This window comes from Aphelocoma coerulescens, chromosome 1A, assembly GCF_041296385.1.
Source record: "Aphelocoma coerulescens isolate FSJ_1873_10779 chromosome 1A, UR_Acoe_1.0, whole genome shotgun sequence".
NCBI classification, from domain to species: Eukaryota; Metazoa; Chordata; class Aves; order Passeriformes; family Corvidae; genus Aphelocoma; species Aphelocoma coerulescens.
In genome coordinates this window covers 77,956,223-77,973,980 of record NC_091014.1, presented here as the reverse complement: position 1 = coordinate 77,973,980, position 17,758 = coordinate 77,956,223, and the positions used below count along the sequence as shown (strand labels likewise).

The 17,758-nt window shown below is 44.6% G+C and overlaps 1 protein-coding gene and 1 long non-coding RNA gene across 3 annotated transcripts in view; one reads left to right on the top strand and one right to left on the bottom strand.

The window, feature by feature from the left end:
- BCL2L13 (BCL2 like 13) overlaps positions 1 to 15,671 on the top strand; it is a 34,554-nt gene extending 18,883 nt beyond the window's left edge. For both annotated transcript variants that reach the window (XM_069003640.1, XM_069003641.1), the window contains exons 6-7: positions 3,097 to 3,240; positions 13,786 to 15,671. In XM_069003640.1, the coding sequence (XP_068859741.1) occupies positions 3,097 to 3,240; positions 13,786 to 14,595 (954 nt within the window). In that variant the 3' untranslated portion in view covers positions 14,596 to 15,671. The remainder of the gene's footprint in view (positions 1 to 3,096; positions 3,241 to 13,785) is intronic.
- On the bottom strand, positions 9,458 to 11,045 carry LOC138104399 (uncharacterized). The gene is made up of 3 exons (XR_011148051.1): positions 10,878 to 11,045; positions 10,084 to 10,214; positions 9,458 to 9,986 (listed from the first exon to the last, which is right to left on the bottom strand). It is a non-coding gene; the product is annotated as an uncharacterized lncRNA (long non-coding RNA).
- Positions 15,672 to 17,758: the final 2,087 nt, after the last annotated feature.

The window sequence follows — 17,758 nt, the reverse complement described above, 5'->3', positions numbered from 1 at the left end:
CAAAACATACAGTCCAAAAGCAAACCAGAATGGAAATTTTGTACCCTAGCACAGCACCTGTTTGTATTGTTTTTGTGGTAGCTTGGAGCTCCAGGAATGCCCAGCAGTTCCTTCAATAATCCTTGTTTTGAGGAGATGGAATACATTTGTGTTGGTTTCATTTCCTTTTAATTTCCTTTATCATCTCAATCAGAATTGTATTTTATAACAGAAGAGATCTAGTTACCTTTCCTGCCATCTCAGCCCAGCTTAATTCTTACTCTAAAGAAGCTGTTAGAACACCAAGTTGATGTTGAATTCTACAAAGGAAAAGGGTCTTCATTGTCTGTTTGAAAGAAGGCTCTCATTAAAGTAAAACAAATCCCAAACTGCCTCAAAAGGGCCAAATTGAATTTCTATAATAAAATAAACGTAGTAAAAAAACTTTAAATCCTCCACTGCTGAGTTTTTATGCTTTTTGCTTAAAACTGAATGTTATATACATATCTACAAAATGCATAATCCCACTTTTGTGCATCATCTGAAAGGATAACAGATGCTGAGAGCCAGTTGAGCTGGTGAGAGGGTTAGCAGTCATCTTAGTGTCCTGTTCTTACTGATTAATGGGGGCAAAGAATAATGCAACAAAAATGTAAGAAATAAATTAATGTGAAGAATTAGATTCATTTAAAGTTGAAATAGTCAAAAGGTACACAGAACTGCAATAATTTTGGATATAGCTTCCTCAAAGCCTCTGAACTTTCTTTGTAATATTTTTCTGGTGTACATTTAAATTTGTAAGACTGTACAGTGGGATTGCAATAGTAGAGTGGACTCTAGTGTTTCATTTACACTATCAGCTATCTTCTGATAGTAAAGTGGCTTTTATAATGATTCCCTAGAAGTTTTCTCCTGCCAACTATTTTTTGTGTATGTTTTTCTTCAGTCAAAATATAAATAGCCCCTAGCATTCCTTCCCAGGCATCCTGGTGGAGGGAGTTGCAGTTGCTTTGAATTGCAAAGGCTGTATTTTTACTTGGCTCTGGTTAAATCTCACCACCATTCCCACAGCTACTCTTCTGTACAGGAAGGTGTTGTTATCTTTTATGGAAGTACTGCGAGGTACTTTCTTTCATGAATTTAAGGACAGTCTCATGCAAACCTTCAGGATCTTGTTCCTACTGGGTCTCAGAGGCAGCAGTGTCAGTAATTTCAGCAGGAAAGGAAAGCTGGGTGGTGTTTGTTGGTCTGTGCGGGACTGGATGTTAGAGTTTGAGCTTGGTCCCTCACTCTGAGGCCTTGAAGAGGCTCGCTGAATTTGGGGGGAATGGATGGATTAGGCATCAGGTTGGCAAAGGAAGAAGGTAACAATCATGTTCACTATGCCAGCGTTTGAGCTCCCTTCATTTCCCAAGCAGCCTTTTCTTGCCTTTGTTTCTCTTGCCTTCAGCTTACAGTAAATGTCAAATATTTTGAGATCTCAGTGTTCATGCTGCTGTAGAGTTATGTGGGTGTGCCCGAAGCCTCTGAAAGATGCCTAGACTTGACAGCTTGGGTTTTTTTGATCTAAAAAGACTGAATTTTCCTCTGACACCTCACCTTGACCTGCTCCTTATATCTGTGCACTGTGATCTTGCACCTCTTCTACCTCTGAGTTGAGATTAATTGCAAGAAACTCAAAAAAACCCCAACACTTTTAAAATTCAAACACTTTTAAAATTCTGGCACCACGACATTCCTACTGAAGTGTTAACAGTTGCCAGTGTTAACTGTTCATCACAGAACAACAGTACTATAACCTGTCTGCCACAGTCTTGGACTCCTTTGCTAATCAGCTGGAGCATTTTAAATTTATCAGATTATGGGCATTTTTTAGGCCCCATCTGGTTTTAGTAGTCAAGCTCAGTGTGAGGCCACCATGAATTTAGTACAAATCTCAATTTCAGCTTACTTTGTCTATTCATCTTCCTCCAGCTTTGCACCCTAAGGTGTGATTTCTGGGAATAGTAATGCAGGATATTTACAGAAAAGAAAACCAGGCTGAAGGGGGAAGAGACTGGAAAAGGAAGGAGGCATTAGGAGGTCAGTATGAGCAGTAGTAGAGCCTTCATCTCCCTTGTGCAGCTGGGAAACAGCGTTCCAGTCCTGCACAGTGAATAGATGTGCAGTGCAGTGGCCTCAATTAAAATGCAGTAAAACAAATATTATTCTCTTGTGTCATAATAATGCTTTTTCAGATGCTAATGACTTCAGTTCATACCAGTTTCCTGACCTTGGCAAGGTGCTGCATATAAACATTGCCCAGAGGGCCACTTGTGTGCTCTAGGAGAATAAATTTAGAGTTTGAAAGTTTGACTGCATGTTGTTTAGGCAAACAAAAACATAATTTCAGAAGGAAGTGTCTAGAACTGTATAATGTGAAGGAGGTGGATTCGCAGAGTCCTGCATCTTCCAGAGCAATTTAGGTTAAGGCTGAGCATTCAGTTAAAAGGTTTCCAAAGAGGAATGGGAGTAGGAAATGAGGGAGGAGAATCTCTGTGTCTTAAATTTGGCATCAGAGGGAGCGTTTGACATGGGAAGGGTTTTGTGTTTGTCGTTTTAAACATGTTTGTAATGTTATGCTGCTGGGTGGAGGTGTTTGTTTTTGTCCTGTCTCAAAGCCAAGTGTGAACTTCTAAACAGACTGTCTGGTGCAGTGTTCCTGTTCCAGGATGTGTATGAGTGTGTTGTTTGCTTTTGGATGCCTATCCCTTCAAGCTATTTACGATGTTGCATCTTTCCACTTTTGGGGTAGCAAGTTCTGGGCCTGTTCTGCTTCTCTACCTGAATCCTGTGTTGGGAAAAAAGTGGGGCTTAAGAAAGCATTTCTGCATGTAGTTCTGTGAAATTCTCAAGAATTTCAGACTGTGGGTTTTTGCTTAGCAGGTTAAGTGCTTCTGTTTTAGTGCAATTTATTGTTTGTTTGCCTTGTGTCTTCTCAGAAATGAAGTGTATAGTCCCTGGTATCTTTGGACTTGAAGATTCAGGCCTTTTCTGTGGACACATGAATTCTGTTCTAGCTGCACAGTAGTATTGATAATGCTTTCTGTATTTATTCACAACTCTTGTTTTTTGAAGGTCTTGGTGCCCCTGGTTCTGTTACAACAATTTCTGATGGAGTTGACCAGACGGGGCCAGGAACCACTGAGTGCCCTAGTGAACTTCGGTGTGACATATCTAGAAGATTATTCTGCAGATTATATCATTCAACAAGGAGGATGGGTAAGAAGACCTTATTTCTAAGTGTGATCCTAGTAGGAGTGAAAGCTAAGAGGGGTTGCTAGAAGTAAGCAGATGCAAGAAGGAATGACTCAGGAAAAGAAATAAAAATAATTGGGGGTCAGGACCAGCAAGGGATCTTGGGCAGTCATCTATTTCTCTTCTCTGCCCCAAGGCAGAACTGACTTTCACCCATCCCTTTCTGATGTTGATATTAAAGACCTGTGTGATTGGACTCCACAATTTCCCAGGCAGTCTGTGCCAGTTCTTTGCACGTCTGGTTTGTTGGATTGCTGCTGAAATTGAAGAGGTCCTTAGGTGTCAGATAACAATGAATTTTTGTAGTGTGTGTTAAGGTGCTAATTTGTTGCAGTGTGGTGAGCTTTGTGCTTCCCTGTTAATATCCATGGAGCGCTTCATTTGGAAACAGACACCCGTAACAAAAGGTACTGTGCCCAAGAGGTTCCTCTTTTTAATGGTATCTTCATCCTCTGGTGACTGCTGGAAAAGGTATATGGGATTTTTCCTTTTCTTAGATTTCAGAGAGTTTCTTAGCAGATCAGTAGTTGGGGAGCACTTCATACAGAAATGTCAATAGGTACTGATTTATTTTTATAATAAGTGATAAGATAGCTAATGCATACTGGACTTTGGAGCTGTATGGGAACATGCATAGAATGAGCAATCAGGATTTCTTTGTGCTGCATTTTTCCTTGTAGAAATCTTTAATTCATGGTAACCAGTGTTCCTGAGTCATGGTGTGCTGAGAGAGTTTCATTTAGAAATACTTCAGAAAGGCAGCTCACAGCTGATGAGCTGGAAGACTCTTGAAGGCTGAGCCTAAGATTACTGGGTTTGGGAACAATGCCAGATTTGAATGGAATTAATCTGGAATTTGTGAAATGGCTCCAGCAAGCTGATTAATTCTAAAAGGAAAAGCTGTTCAGGAAAACCCAGTGTTAAAAAAAAAGTACTAGTAGGAAAACTCTCATTCAGAAGCTTTTTGTATTTCAAGAGTTTACCTGAGGGTTTTTTAAAGAGCAGCTTGTTCCAGAATTTCTGCACATCTGCACCTTCTTTATCTGTTCCCAGCAGTTGTGGAGAGTAGTTCCCAAGGCCTGCAGGAGGGATTGTTTGTCTCTAAGGGACAGAAGCACTAACAGTGTGCAGCCAAATGACCTTAGGTCATTTGATAAATGCACTCACACCTCAAAGTATTTTCATCCCAGGGTAGGCCCTTACTGGCAGCTTTTAGACAGATCGATGTTAGTACTTTTTTGGTTTTCTGCCTTGTTTTTTGACCTCCAAAAGGGCTGTGCTCTGTTCTCCAGCCCCTTTTTGAGGCCTGCTGTAAACACACTTCATAGAGCACAGAGCTTCTGAAAACAAGCAGCTTTCCAGCACGGCCTGCGAGGGAGGAGGCTGTGCTTTGTGTTTGGGTGAGTGTGCATGGATGTACAGATCCGGGTGCTGGTGTCCAGCAGGCTCCGAGCATGTCTGGCCACATCCAGCCAGGCAGAAAATCAGACTGACACAGGCAGGGCAGCAAACAAGCCAGAGCTATTTTTGAAACAGCACAAGAGTCGAGGAAAGAGACAAGGTGATGAAAATCCTTTCCAGATGAATTAATGTAGCTGCACTAACCTTTGTGAGTTGCTCTGGGGATGGGCTTGGGGTGCCACTGGGCATGTGGCTTTTTGTGGAGGAAGGGGAATATATGCTTATATTGTATTTTTTCTTCCCTGTAAGGAAAGGGTTCATTTTTACCCTGTGGCTTGTTTCTGGGTTGGTTCTGAGTCTGTGGGATGGCAGTGCTGGGAGCAGGGCATGGGGCCAGCATGGGAGAGGTTGTGTTCTGAGAAGGGCTGGGAAGAGCCCGGCAGGCTGGTAGCCACAGGAAGTGTTGGAGTATATGCATTTTTTAAGATAAGCATCTGCCACAGGGGCTCTGTGTGCCAGATCAAGTTGTCAGTAATCATTTGCTCGAGCCATAAGGGCAGTGTATAAACCTGGGAGTCTCCAGTGACTCGTGTTGCTGTGACAGTAGGAGGTTCAATGTTTGTGTTACTTTGGAGTGGTATGAAGATAGGTCTGTCCTGCAGCTGCTAAGAGCTTGCTTAAAAGTGAGAAGATGCAAGAATAGCCTGTCTGGTTTTCAAGTCAGCTTTTCAGGGGCAGACCTGAAAAGCTCTGTAGTGTCTCATCCCTTGGCACCATGTAATTCGGGATTGTCCTCAATTTTTGGATTGAGGTCAGCCTTTGCCCCAGGAGGGGAGTAGCCAGTCAAAGGTAAGGGGTCAGCAGAGCCCTTCCTGTGCCCCACTGCAGATCTGTGGAGTCAGAGTTGTACAGAGCTGTGTCATCCCTTTGCTGCATCATTCTGTGCAGCCACAGTGCAGCTGGAGGAGCTCCCAGGGCTCTGCATGTGTGCAAGACTTGAGGTTCTCTTGTGGGCTCAGGAGGCTGATGGGTCCAGGAAAGCATCTGGCTGAGGATGGTGGACAGCTGACTAGAAGCAAAATTTCCAGCTCAAGGGAATAAAGGTTTACAAATTGGGTAGCTGTGCAGATTTCAAGAAATTGGCATGGCTTGTGGGAAATGAGAAATTTGATACACTGGAAGATGAGAAGTTGCGTTTTGGTTTTCCATGCCAGTCCCACAGAGATATGGTGCTGAGATGGTGTGTTGAAACAATGAGTGTTCCCCTCCCATTCTCCCTCCAGGCATTAAAATGGTAATTCAGCTAACTTTTGGTGGCAGTGTGGGACTGGGATGTACTGGTGGGTTGGTTGGTGAGGGAATGGCTGGCATATTTTTATGCTCCCCTTTCACTAATTGCTCTGACAGGTTTGGCTGCAGCTCTTGCACTGTTTGACTCTTAGTATGGCCTCTCTTTTGGAGCAAAAAGCATTCTGGGCATTCCAGGTTCTCTAAACAGACATGTGGGGACACACATTTCTTCCTCCTGGCTAATGGGTCAACTGGTCCTACTAAGACCTTCTTCCTTTTTCATCTTGATTCATTGCAAAACAACACCCAGCCTCATTAACAAGTAGCTTTTTTCTTTCCCAAAACCAATGTTAGGGCTCAGCCAACAGACATGCAGTGTGTACATGTTCTCCCCACCCCTTTCCTCATCTCCCCTCCCCTTTTCTTCATCTCCCCTCCCCTTCCCTCATCTCCCCTCCCCTTCCCTCATCTCCACTCCCTGCTCCTCCTCTCCCCTCCCTTCTCTCCTGGTACCTCCCCTGCCTTTTTGCTCTCTCTGACTCCTCCGTGGCTCAATGCTGCTGCATCAGAAGCAATTTTTGGTCTCCTGGAAAAGTGCACAGTAAGACCAGTCAGTTGGTAAGGATTTTTTCCTGCTTCCTTTCCCACCCCTCCCCAAATAATTTATTTCTCCTCAAGTTCTGCAGATCCTGTTTTCCATGGTTAGGTTTCATCTGTGTAGAAGTATCTGGGAATGCCTATAAGGAGGAAAGACTGTAAGATTTCTCGGAAGCTAGCTGCCTTTTTTTTCTCTCAGATTCCCATTCCTGCTAGCAACCCCTCTGCTTTTCCCTTGTTTGAACCTGTTTATCAGTGTGCAGTTAATAACCTTTCTTCTCAGCACAAGCCTGGGAGTTATAATTGTGACCCATGGCAGAAATTGTCTCTGCCTTCCCAGGGGTCTTGTCTCATGAAGTTCAGACCTGGATTTGCATTTAACTAGTTAACTGCCCGTGCTGAAGGGAATAAAAGTAAATTTGCTTGAAATCTGCATAGTGTTTACAATTTTGTGTCTCAGCATTAGAGGAGCTGTTTTCTCTGTGTCTCCAGTGTTTTGTCTTGGGCTTTGCAGCTGGTTTAGTTGTCTCTCTGCTGCTGGTGATTGAATAATACACACATTAGAGAGTGTTAACAATCTGGGGGAGAAAGAGAGTAAAGAGCCAATTGTCATCGTAAGGAAGCGAGGTAGTCAGTTTGTGCTTCTGGAGATGAAGATCTCCTTCTGCAGCAGTCCAGGTGTCTGCCCTGGGAATGACAATGCAGAAATAGAGAGACGTGCTCTGCTGGAGGAGAGAGAAGTAAGTTTAATGTGGCAGAGATGCAAGAAAGGGCAGTCTAGTTAGAGGAGTCCTAGCAAGGAGTTTTCCTTTCAAAATAATTGTGCTTTATGCTTGTATCATGGAATACTGCAGTGAAGTATCCACTTTTATTTATGTGTAACTTCTTTGGTACAGTAATAGATTTTAAAAAATTTTAGGCACTGTGGCTGAAGGACATTAAATGGTAAAAGAACGACTAGATCTCCTTTCTGTTTTCCCTTCCAACAACTTCAAATTGAACAAGTGCTCTATAAAAAACTGAATTTACCTCATTTTAAACACATAAGACTGAAACCTTAAAGGGTGTTGCTTTGGTGCTGACTTCCTGCAGGTTGTATAGGTTGTGTTGGAAGGCAGGGATGGAAGAGGATCATTTCTGCAGGCTGTTCTAGCTAAAGCATTCCTTGAAGGGAATGGGAGCGGTGGCTGCAATGTCAGAGTGCTTTGATGTGGTTCACTCGACCTTTTTTTGCCTTTTTTCTCCTTAATAAAAAGTGCAGTCCTATATGTAAGAACTCTGCTCTCTTTTTCTTGGCTCCACCTATCTTGACAGTTTCAGAGGGATGAACAGAGGGGCACAGTAAGTGCCTGAGGGCTTTTAGTGACTTCTTTATATTTTAAAATGTTTCGTTCTGGATCTGAGTGTTGTCAGCAGCTCCTTTATAATCCGTTGCTCTGCAGGATTAGCCGGGTGGTGCTGTCAGGTCTGACTTCCATGAGGGTCTGAAAAGGTTTGGTATAATGGGGCTGGGGATGGAGACAGGGAGCAGATGGAGCCGCAGCCTGGGCACAGACACGTGGGAGTGAAGCTTCCTGACCACAGCAGCCCTCCCTGGGCACAGGCACCCCTGCTCCAGCACACAGCTGCTCCTCTGCCACAGCTACAAATCATGAAACAGGCACATTCCCAGCTCTAGGGAAGTTTGTTGTTGTGGGAAGTTTGCTTATTTCCCCAAGGGAGATGTCTTAGGATCCCTGGACACAGGCCAGTTCGTCACTCCTTGCCTCTTGTTTTTCAGACACTGGATTTTAAGCACAAGTGCATTTAATGGGTTCTTAGTGCTCATTGCTGTGACACTGTTGGTGTGGGGAAGGCGGCCATAGAAGCATAGAATATCCTGAGTTGGAAGGGACCCACAAGGATCACTGAGTCCAAGCCCTGAGTCACACCATGGGCCTGGGAGCATTGTCCAAACGCTTCTTGAACTTCATTTCTCTCTGGGATAGTCAGTGATAGTCAGTGCCCTCACCTAAGAAACTTTCTAGCTGAGTTGAGTGTTTGAAATTTTTATGATAGCCACGATTGCTCTCCTGGGATAATGTGTTCTGCCAGCATTTCCTCTTGAACCTCAAGATACTGTTTTTCTCAGGGATTTTATATGGCTCTGTTTAGTTTTGTGTTGAGGAGTTGAAGCCCAGGGAACATGGAGATTTTTTCCCCTGGTGGCACTTTCTGACCTGTACAGAATTTTTGCCTGTGTAGGACAAAATTAGGATCTGGGGTGTACAGGTGGCTGGGCTGTATATTTTTTCAGGTGGGCTTTTTTGTGTCTTCAGAAATGGGTTTTGTTTGAGTTGCCTATCCACATCATTCCTTGTTTATACTTTTAGAATTGAACCAGAGAGACCAGTTGAGCTTCTAAGAACACTTAAAACCAAACCCTAGAAGAAGCTTCAACAGCAGTTAGGCACAGTTGTTTTGCATTTTCCTGCTCTTTGGAGTTTACAGGGCAGGGCATTCAAAGCCTGCTCTAAGATGCAGCAAATGCTCTGTTGGACACCTTAATGGGGATCTCTTATGTTCATGGTCTAATCACATCTCCATTACAGATGCAATGTGTGCTGCTACTCTTACTATTTTTTGTAGAGAAAAGAGTTGCTTTTCTCTTTGAGACATTCAGAATTTTGATTTGAATATATCTCTTGGCACCAGAAGCAGCTTCGCATAAAGGATGCTGGAATTATTTTTTTAAATAAGGATTTTTTTTCCTTGATGTGTAGTTTTGCTGTTTAGCAAATACATATTGTAGTTAATGAGTCTGTTTGTTTGTATACACTTAATAATAGACATATTAGAAAACTATGAAAGATAATATAGACAACATAAGAGTCAGTTTCTGTGTCTTGGGGGAGGCTTTGTTATGTTTGTCTTTAAATCATAACTGAAAGTTAACAGGTGTTTTTAGGTATCAGTTCTGTACTATATTACTGGAAGAGCTTTCAGACATTTTTTCCCTTACTTTCTTAGCAGTTTGCAGTTGTCCAGTGTAGCTCACCCTGCAGCACACTGGCTGTAGCCCCTCCTGAGGTCAGGTGTGCCACGTTTGTTAATAGTGCTTCCTGTCACTTGCAGAAGCATCGTGGAACATTCCTGCAAGTCAAACTCCATAGGCAGAGGACAGTGATTGATTCTGGTAGCTGACCTTTTCCTCAAGACTGCCTCATGGCATGTGGCTATTCTTGCTGTTCTAGCCAAGCAGGGAAATCTGCAGTTCTCTGTCTCCTCGTAAGTTGTGCCAACTCTTCCCTCAAGTGGCAGTGGTTGGGATCAGGAGTGGCAGGAAGCTGCAGTGAGGGACTTGAGCTTCTTCTGCCCCACCTGACGTGGTTCTCTAAATATGCTGGATGAGGAGAAGCACTCTCAAGTTTTCAAGTTTCCCACTGCAAATATGAAAAAGAGCAGCTATGATCTTTCTGGTTTGAAGCAGTAGACTGTCTGTTTACAATAAACAAAGCAGATAAAGAAATGCTTACATACATTACTTGCTTACTATTAAATCTAAAGTGTAGGGCTTATATAAGGCCTCCTCAGGTTATTAAAAATCCTTCCACATGTTTCATCCTGTCCTGGAATAATCTGCCTGCTGGAGCTTTGCTTCTGGGTCACATCTGTAGATGAATCAAGAGAATTGTCCTAAATGCCATTCAGTTTTTATTGCAACTGCTCTAAAAGGAAAAAAACCCCACCAAAGTGCAAACCTCAACTGAACCGGCACAAAATCCAAGCTTTATCCGCTTGACTTTACGTATTAAATCTTAATTCAGCTCAAGAAATATTAATCATGTATCCTAAATAATGCCTATTACTGTCTGGATTTTCAATTAAAGCTTCATAAGCTTTTAACGAAAAAGTGCTGGAATTACCCACTGCCAGTGTGTCAGCTCTGCCCCAGCCTTCCCAGTCACGGGCAATCTCCCCAAGCCTGGCGAGTTGTGTCCCTGAGGCACTGACACGGAAGGTAAATTGTCTGTAAAGACAGAAAGGAATCAGCCAGGCTGCATAAGGCTCTGATTTATGGGGAGCCAGCAACTGATAACTCTTTTGAGGTCAGCACGGTTTGCGTGAGAAAAGGAACAATAAAACTCTTGAGCCCCTTGGGCCCTCCTCCCTCCTGCTGAAGGCAGGCTGCTGCGTAGTGTTGGCACACGTATTAACGGGGTGTTCGGAATGGTGAGGATTGCCCCTGTTCCTCGTGTAACCATCCCTTCATTTCCTTACCCTCTCCAGAGCACTTTATCCTGCATTACCCTCTGGATATGCCCAGATCTTACCTGTATTTTGTGAGAAGCATATCTCCAGTGAAAGTATGTATTTAGAAGTCTTGAGATGGTTTAAATTTCAGGGCAGTCTCTGTACGCGCTGTCCCCACTGACTACAGGTGGCTCCATCCTCCCCTCCGTGGGCTGCTGAGTCATGGCTCAAAGCTTTCACCAGTGCACAGTGTGTGACTTCAGGGGAATTCAGGCTGTCTGAATGTAGCCCTTGTTGGTGCTTTTTTTGCTACAATGGCCAGAGCTCACAAATCCTCAGCAGCATAGTGTGTTTTTGGAATATTTTGGTATATGCCTCATGCTGAGTGAGTCACAGCAGCATGGGTACACTTCCATTGGAATGTTAAGAGCAGAGCTGTTATCAGTGGTGTGTGCCTCTGTTCTTTCTTCTAATGTCACACCACAGATGTAGTCTAGTGTGCTGTGATGTGGTGTGGACAGGAAATAAATTCATCCTGATTTGTGGAAGTGTAGAGCTGAACAGAGAGGAGGATAGTACAGAGGTTCGTGAGACTGCAGGTTTTACCCCTAATTATTTCATTGCTTGATTGCCATTTTTCTGAGTCTGTGTCACCTGTGGAAGTAAAAAATTGGCTTTGATTTAGGTGTCTGTTAGTGGCTTATATTCCAGTGAGAGTATTGCCTACTTTAACAACATCCAGAGCAAAACCTGATGGTCAGAGGAGTGAGCATGCAATATCAGAGTGTGTGGGCAGTGGGCTGCCTGTCCATTCTCAGGACAGGGTGGTGGAAGCCAACCACAGTGGCTGACCCGTGCTGTGCTGCTCTCCAGTGTCTGCTGGAGCAGGACAGGTTGGGGCTGTGTGTGGAGTCCTGTCCTCCCACGCTGCACAGCAGCCCTGGCCCACACAGCTCAGTACTTGGTCTCTTTGGATCCAGTAACCTCTGCCTTTACTTAAGTTTCTTGGCTCTTCTTTTCCATCACCCTTAATTTGTAATGCTGGTTGCTTCCTCCTATGTGTAGAGCTCGATTTTGTGTTAATGGCCTGAGTTGGATTAAAAAAAAATGAGCTCTTCTACTGGAACGTGACTTTCAAGAGGGTGCTGGAGTCTTGGCTTGTCAGTGCCTGCTTGCAGAGCAGAGCTTGCTTTGGGTTTGGCATGTGGGTGGTGTCTGAACATTTTCACAAATTTAATGCTTTACTTATTTTTATTGCATTCTGAATTAAGACTTTGTGGTGATCCTCAAGTGGTTAGTAAACAGCTTAATTGCTTTTAACCCTTTCCCTGATGAACTCTGTGCATCCTTTCACTTCAGTTTCTGAACATCTTACCGAGCGGGATCGTGTTTCCCACACCTGAGCAGTTTAAAAGCATTTATGAAGGAAAGTTCTTTTGCAAGTGTTCTATAATAGTCCTTTGCCCATGTCCTAATATCTTCCAAAATTCCATGGGCCAAGGGTTAAAAATACCTCTGCAAAATAAAAAGCGTGTTTGTTTTTAACTGGGATGAGTTCCTGACACAGGTCATTGTGTGGATTCATAAAAAGTTGTGAAACAACCAAGGAGGTGTCTTGGAATGGGAAATTATAGGTAGGAATCAAGCCCCAAATTCACAGGTGTTGGGAAGGGTTTAAAAAAGGGTTTAAAGCTCAAGAGTGCTTTAGAAGAGCTATTGCATGTGGAAGGGAGAAAGAGAATGAATGGAATTTTTTGTTATGATGGACTGTACAGGAAAGCTTGGAATTTGCACAGAAGGGGCTCCCAGCACTGCAGTACTTGGTAGAATGTTCAAATCATTTTTGTTACAAGCAAGAAAGTTACTGAATCTTTGTTAATTGTTTCACAGATTTCTATTATATGGCATAGGAAACTTTGGGGTTCCTCTCTGCTCCCATCTCTTTGTTCTCAACTCAGTTGGGATAGAGTTAATTTTCTTCCTAGCTGGTACAGAGCTGTGTTTTGGATTTAGAATGAGAGTAACATTGATAACACCCTGATGGTTTAGTTGTTGCTGAGTAGTGCTACCCCTAAATCAAGGACTTTTCAGTGTCCCATGCTCTGCCAGTGAGGAGAGGCACCAGAAGCTGGGAGGGAGTGTGGCCAGGGCAGCTGATGCAAACTGGCCAAAGGGATATTCCATACCATGGACCATCAAGCCCAGTGTATGAACTGGGGCTGATCACAGGGAATCAGTATTTTACACTTGCCGTTTCTCCAGCTGGAGCCCACTGTCAAATTTTCAGGATGCCTACAGATTTTTCCTAGCTAAATAAAAGCAAGCAAACCCTGTCACCGTCTCTGGGTGTCTGTGCTTGGTTGGTTGTTTCAACTTCAGTTGTGTAGCCAAAGTTATGATGGCTGTCTTCAAAAGTAAACTTGTTTAAGAATAGCTAAAATGGTAGTAAAATACTAGAATTACTGTAGATTCCATCTTGTTGGTACAAAGTAGAAATACAGGCTTCAGATAGCACTGGAAATGGGATAAAATTAATGTAAGAGGAACACTGTTAGATGAAAATGGACAAGCAATAGAGAGCACTTGCACAGAAAGGAGTGGGGAGTGGTATTGAGGTGGGATCATGCACCTGAATTTGCTTTCTTTTGCTTTGTTCTGTTGCCGTTTGGTTTCAGACTTTAGTATCTTGTTGGGTTCATGATGACCACGTGGTGTGTTTTGGTGATTAATCGGCGATAAAGTAGTGTCAGGGAAAGGAGGAGCTCCCAGCAAAGCTCATATAAGAGGTCCCATTCTCTGGAAACGCCAGCTGGACCAGCTGGGTTCCGTAGTCTCTACTGAAATGTAGGTCAGGCAGCTGCTGCTCCTGCAGAGCCCCTCTCATCTTTCTTCCAGCTCATCAAGTTTCCAGGTGTCCTGTTCTGTCCTGTACAGGGGGGGGAATGCTGAAGCCATCGTTCACATGTTGTGTCCTCCTTTTGTTCGCAGGGAACAGTCTTTACTTTGGAATCCGAAGAGGAGGAGTATCCCGGGCTCATTGCAGAGGACAGCAATGACATCTACATCCTGACCAGTGACAACTCAGGACAGGTGAGCCCCCCGGAGTCCCCCACGGTGACCACGTCGTGGCAGTCGGAGAGCCTGCCCGTCTCCCTGTCGGCGAGCCAGAGCTGGCACACAGAGAGCCTGCCAGTCTCCCTGGGACCTGAGTCCTGGCAGCAGGTGGCTATGGATCCTGAAGAAGTCAAAAGCCTGGACAGCAACGGAGGGGGTGAAGAGAGAAGTGAGAACAACTCTTCCAACTCCGACATTGTGCATGTGGAGAAGGAAGAGATACCAGAGGGGATTGAGGAAGCGGTGGTGTCAGCCGGCGCTGCAGAGACCATGCAGGCAGCGTTTCCAGAAACCTCTGCTGCTTTACAGGAAACAAAGCCTCCTGAAATTGCTGCTGCTGAAAAAGCACATCCCTCTGCACTGCTGCGTACAAAACAGGAGGAAAAGGGAAAAGCAGCTGAAGAGCTTATTGAACCTGAAATCCCCGTGTTAAGTAAACCTGTCCCAAAGTTAGCCCCATCAGAAGAAAAGGCTGCACCAGAACCTGAGAAAATACTGCTTCCAGGGGAAAAAAAAGTGGGGAAAGAGGGCCATTTGGAAGAAATAGAAGAGAAATCCTCAGCTGCAGAGGACAAGCCTATCCTATTGCCAGAAGGGAAATCTATACTGCTGTACGGCGGGGCTGCTGCGGTTGCTATATTGGCTGTAGCAGTCGGAGTAGCGCTGGCGCTTAGGAAGAAGTAACGCAGCTCTCTTGAGGAGGAGGGGGGAGAGAAGAGAGCACATCCAATTTTTGTAGTTGTGTTACCTAAAGGTTGAGCTGCCTGCTGTTTAATTGGACATTTGAGTAACTCAGTGGTGATGAGGTGAGGTTGTTCAATAAGCCTCCAGCTACGGACAATCATGTTTTTAGTAGAATTGGGGCGGGGACTGGTTTTTCGTGATTAAAGTATGGGGGTATTTTTTAAAAAAAAAAATCTGCAAATTTAAGAACTTAAGTGCAGGTGCTGAAGAAAGGGGTGCTCATACTCTAGGAACTGGAACAGAGAATCCCCAGGGGAAGGGGAGAGCCAGCTGCTGCCAGCCCCTGGAGATTTTGGCTTCTCAGATTGACCGCTATTGCAGCTGTGCTGTCTTGTCACTTCCTGTTGCGCCCCTGAGCCCCTCCTAACAAACATTAGCCAACCTGAGTCCTGTAGCGAGAGGCTGGTCTCCCTTTTGTCTCAGCTTCCTCTCAGGTACAGCACTGCTCCTCATAACCTTCCAGGTTCCTCCTAAGCCCCAGTGGGACAGTGCTTATTCTTACCTCTTGGCTCACACCGGTTTTGGCCCCTAACGTTTACTGGAGCCCCATCCTGTGAAGATGCTGCCTCTCTATAGCTGTATTATCTCTGAGCATCCTGGTGTTCCTGGGGCAGAGGGGCTGCCCAGGAGGGTGGGAGGGACACTGCTATTTGCTGGTTTGAGAATCCATTTGCTCTGCTCCTGCCCAGCCCACTTTACTGCAACTCTTCAGTTATCAGAGGTACGAAATTCATGCTGGACACGGTGCCATTGGGATCAGTACTCTGATATCTGGGGTACATTCAGCAAAAATACAGCAAAACCGTGTGGAAGCAAGGCCAGTGCCTCAAGTGCAATTCAGATGTTAGACGCTCTGCTGTGTCACGCTGCAGTCTGCATTGTCTTTCCCAAGTTAAGCACAGAGTGTATTTAGTCCTCACTTGGTCTTGCCTGTGACAGAATCCCAGATATATAAAGCAATGGATTCTAGTAACTGAGCAAAAGAGCATTAAACATCTCTATCTGCTTCTTCCTGACCTGGCCCGGAGTGGTGTTCAGTGCGATTTCTTTTGTGACTGTGAATCTGTAATTAGCTAAACTTACAGCTTCACAAGGGATGAGCAAGTCACTTTGGCAAAAAAGGAAATGCCCCTTCCTGCAGTCACAACACTTCAGGTGTGTGTGGAGAGAAACCTTGCAAGTATTGCCCTGCTCCTTAGTAGGATCCAGCTGCAAGCGTTGCTCTTTCAGCGCGTGTTTGTGTGTCTGTCCTTGTCCATCCTGCAGCTCCGTGGGCAAGGCCTTGGGCTTCCCAGGAAGAACTGTGGATGCATCTCTGAGGGTTGGTGTTGGCACATGGAGGAAGGTGAAAGGGAACTCATGATAATGTAAAAAACTAAACATGAGCTTATGGGAATCTTCGCAAAGCACAAAGATAAGGTACTTTTATTTCTAAATAACAATATCAAGAGTACATCTTCTGATGAGCCTGTTTCTTACGGGATCTCAGAATGAAGAGATCTTAGCATATTCTCTATTTTAGAATATCCTTGCTGCATTTTCCTATCCCAGGATGCTGGAAAGTTAGTCAGAATGTGTCAGATTCTGAGGAATTATTTTTGTTTAAGCTTTTGTGAAATGGATTTTCTAGAAAACCTACTGGATTTTGAACTCTGTGTGTGTGAAGTTGAATATTAAGAGGAAGGGTTGTCATGTATATACTGCTGCTGTGGACTGAACTTGGGAGCTCTGGAGTTCTGGACTGTACTGTTGATCATCGATTGCTCTTCTTCCATGTACAAAACATAGCAGGTTGGCCTTACCAGAAAAAAAAAACCCCAAATCTTTTACCACATTGCTGAATGGGATTGACTTTTTTTGCCATTTTCTGGTGCCCTGCTGGTACTTACTGTTGTGCTGTGTCCGCAGAATGGGTCACTGGGACCTCTTCATGCCACACACTCTCTGGTGTCTGCCTTCCCCCACCACAGCAGTTCCTTCTCCTGGCCCCTTGCAGGAGTTTCCCTCACGTGGAGGAGAGGTCTCTTTATGCTCTGTCATGGACATGCAGGACCAGTTTTGCTTTGTTTCACGTGTCATGTTTATCAAGGAATGCTGCAGTCTCTGAGGTGGCAAGGGCAGCTTTATTGCTTGGTCAGTCAGGGTAGGGCTGCCCCTCTCCTGCTGCTTTGCTGGTGGCTTTGGGTTCTTCTCTGGGCACGTTCTCTGTGGGAGAGAACTGTTCTTAACCTACAGCCTCTCCTTACTGAAGATGATGAACCTGCTTTTGGTACATCCCCACCTCTAGCCACACAGCAGGTTACTCTGAAGCAGAGATGGAGTCTGTGAACACTGGGTAAGTTGTGAACTGATGGGGGGAGGGTGGAAGCAGGGCTGGTGTTACTTCATCTCTTCTGTGGATGTGGTTGTTTGGGTAGTAGTGTGGAGATGGGTAGAGGATAGACAAGAATAAATCCAGGCTGGCTAGGGAGGAAGTTCCTCACTTACTGGCACATGGAGCCCAGTGGGGCATGAAATAAAAAAAAGCTTCCATGCACAGCAGTGAGAAGGTGGCAGTAGCAGTAAGGAAAATAGATTACTGTTAGGCATTTTTGTGGTCAGGCAGAAGCCTTGAGTATCTGGTGTGTTGCTACATGTAATGGAGCATCAGTTGCACCATGTGTTTTGGTTGCTTGGTCCTTTCTTTATAAAATTCTTCTCCTTTTAGGGTCTTTCGGATTTGACAAGTCAGCAAGAATTTGTACCCTCCTGTCCCCCACTCCACTTGACCACGTGTTCAGAAAATTCCTTGTATGAGTCTTTCCTCCAGGAGCACTCTGCTAGTTAACAAGGTCAGCTGTGGAGTGACTTGAGTCAGAGTTTGGAGTCCTGTGGTCAGAGCTGGGACAGGCCTTGTGGAAGTCACCAAAGGGTGGATCAGCTCAGATGGCAGTGTTCTTACAGACCTGAGAGGCTGCACTGCTAAGAGGTGTGAATTAGAAAATGGAAGTTTTCTTCCCCCCATCTTCAAGTATATTACAGTATTCTTAAACTGCAGGGTCCAGTTACCCCAAGAGGTGTGATGCAGCCTCTCTTCAGTGGATCTCTTGTAGCTGGCAGAGGG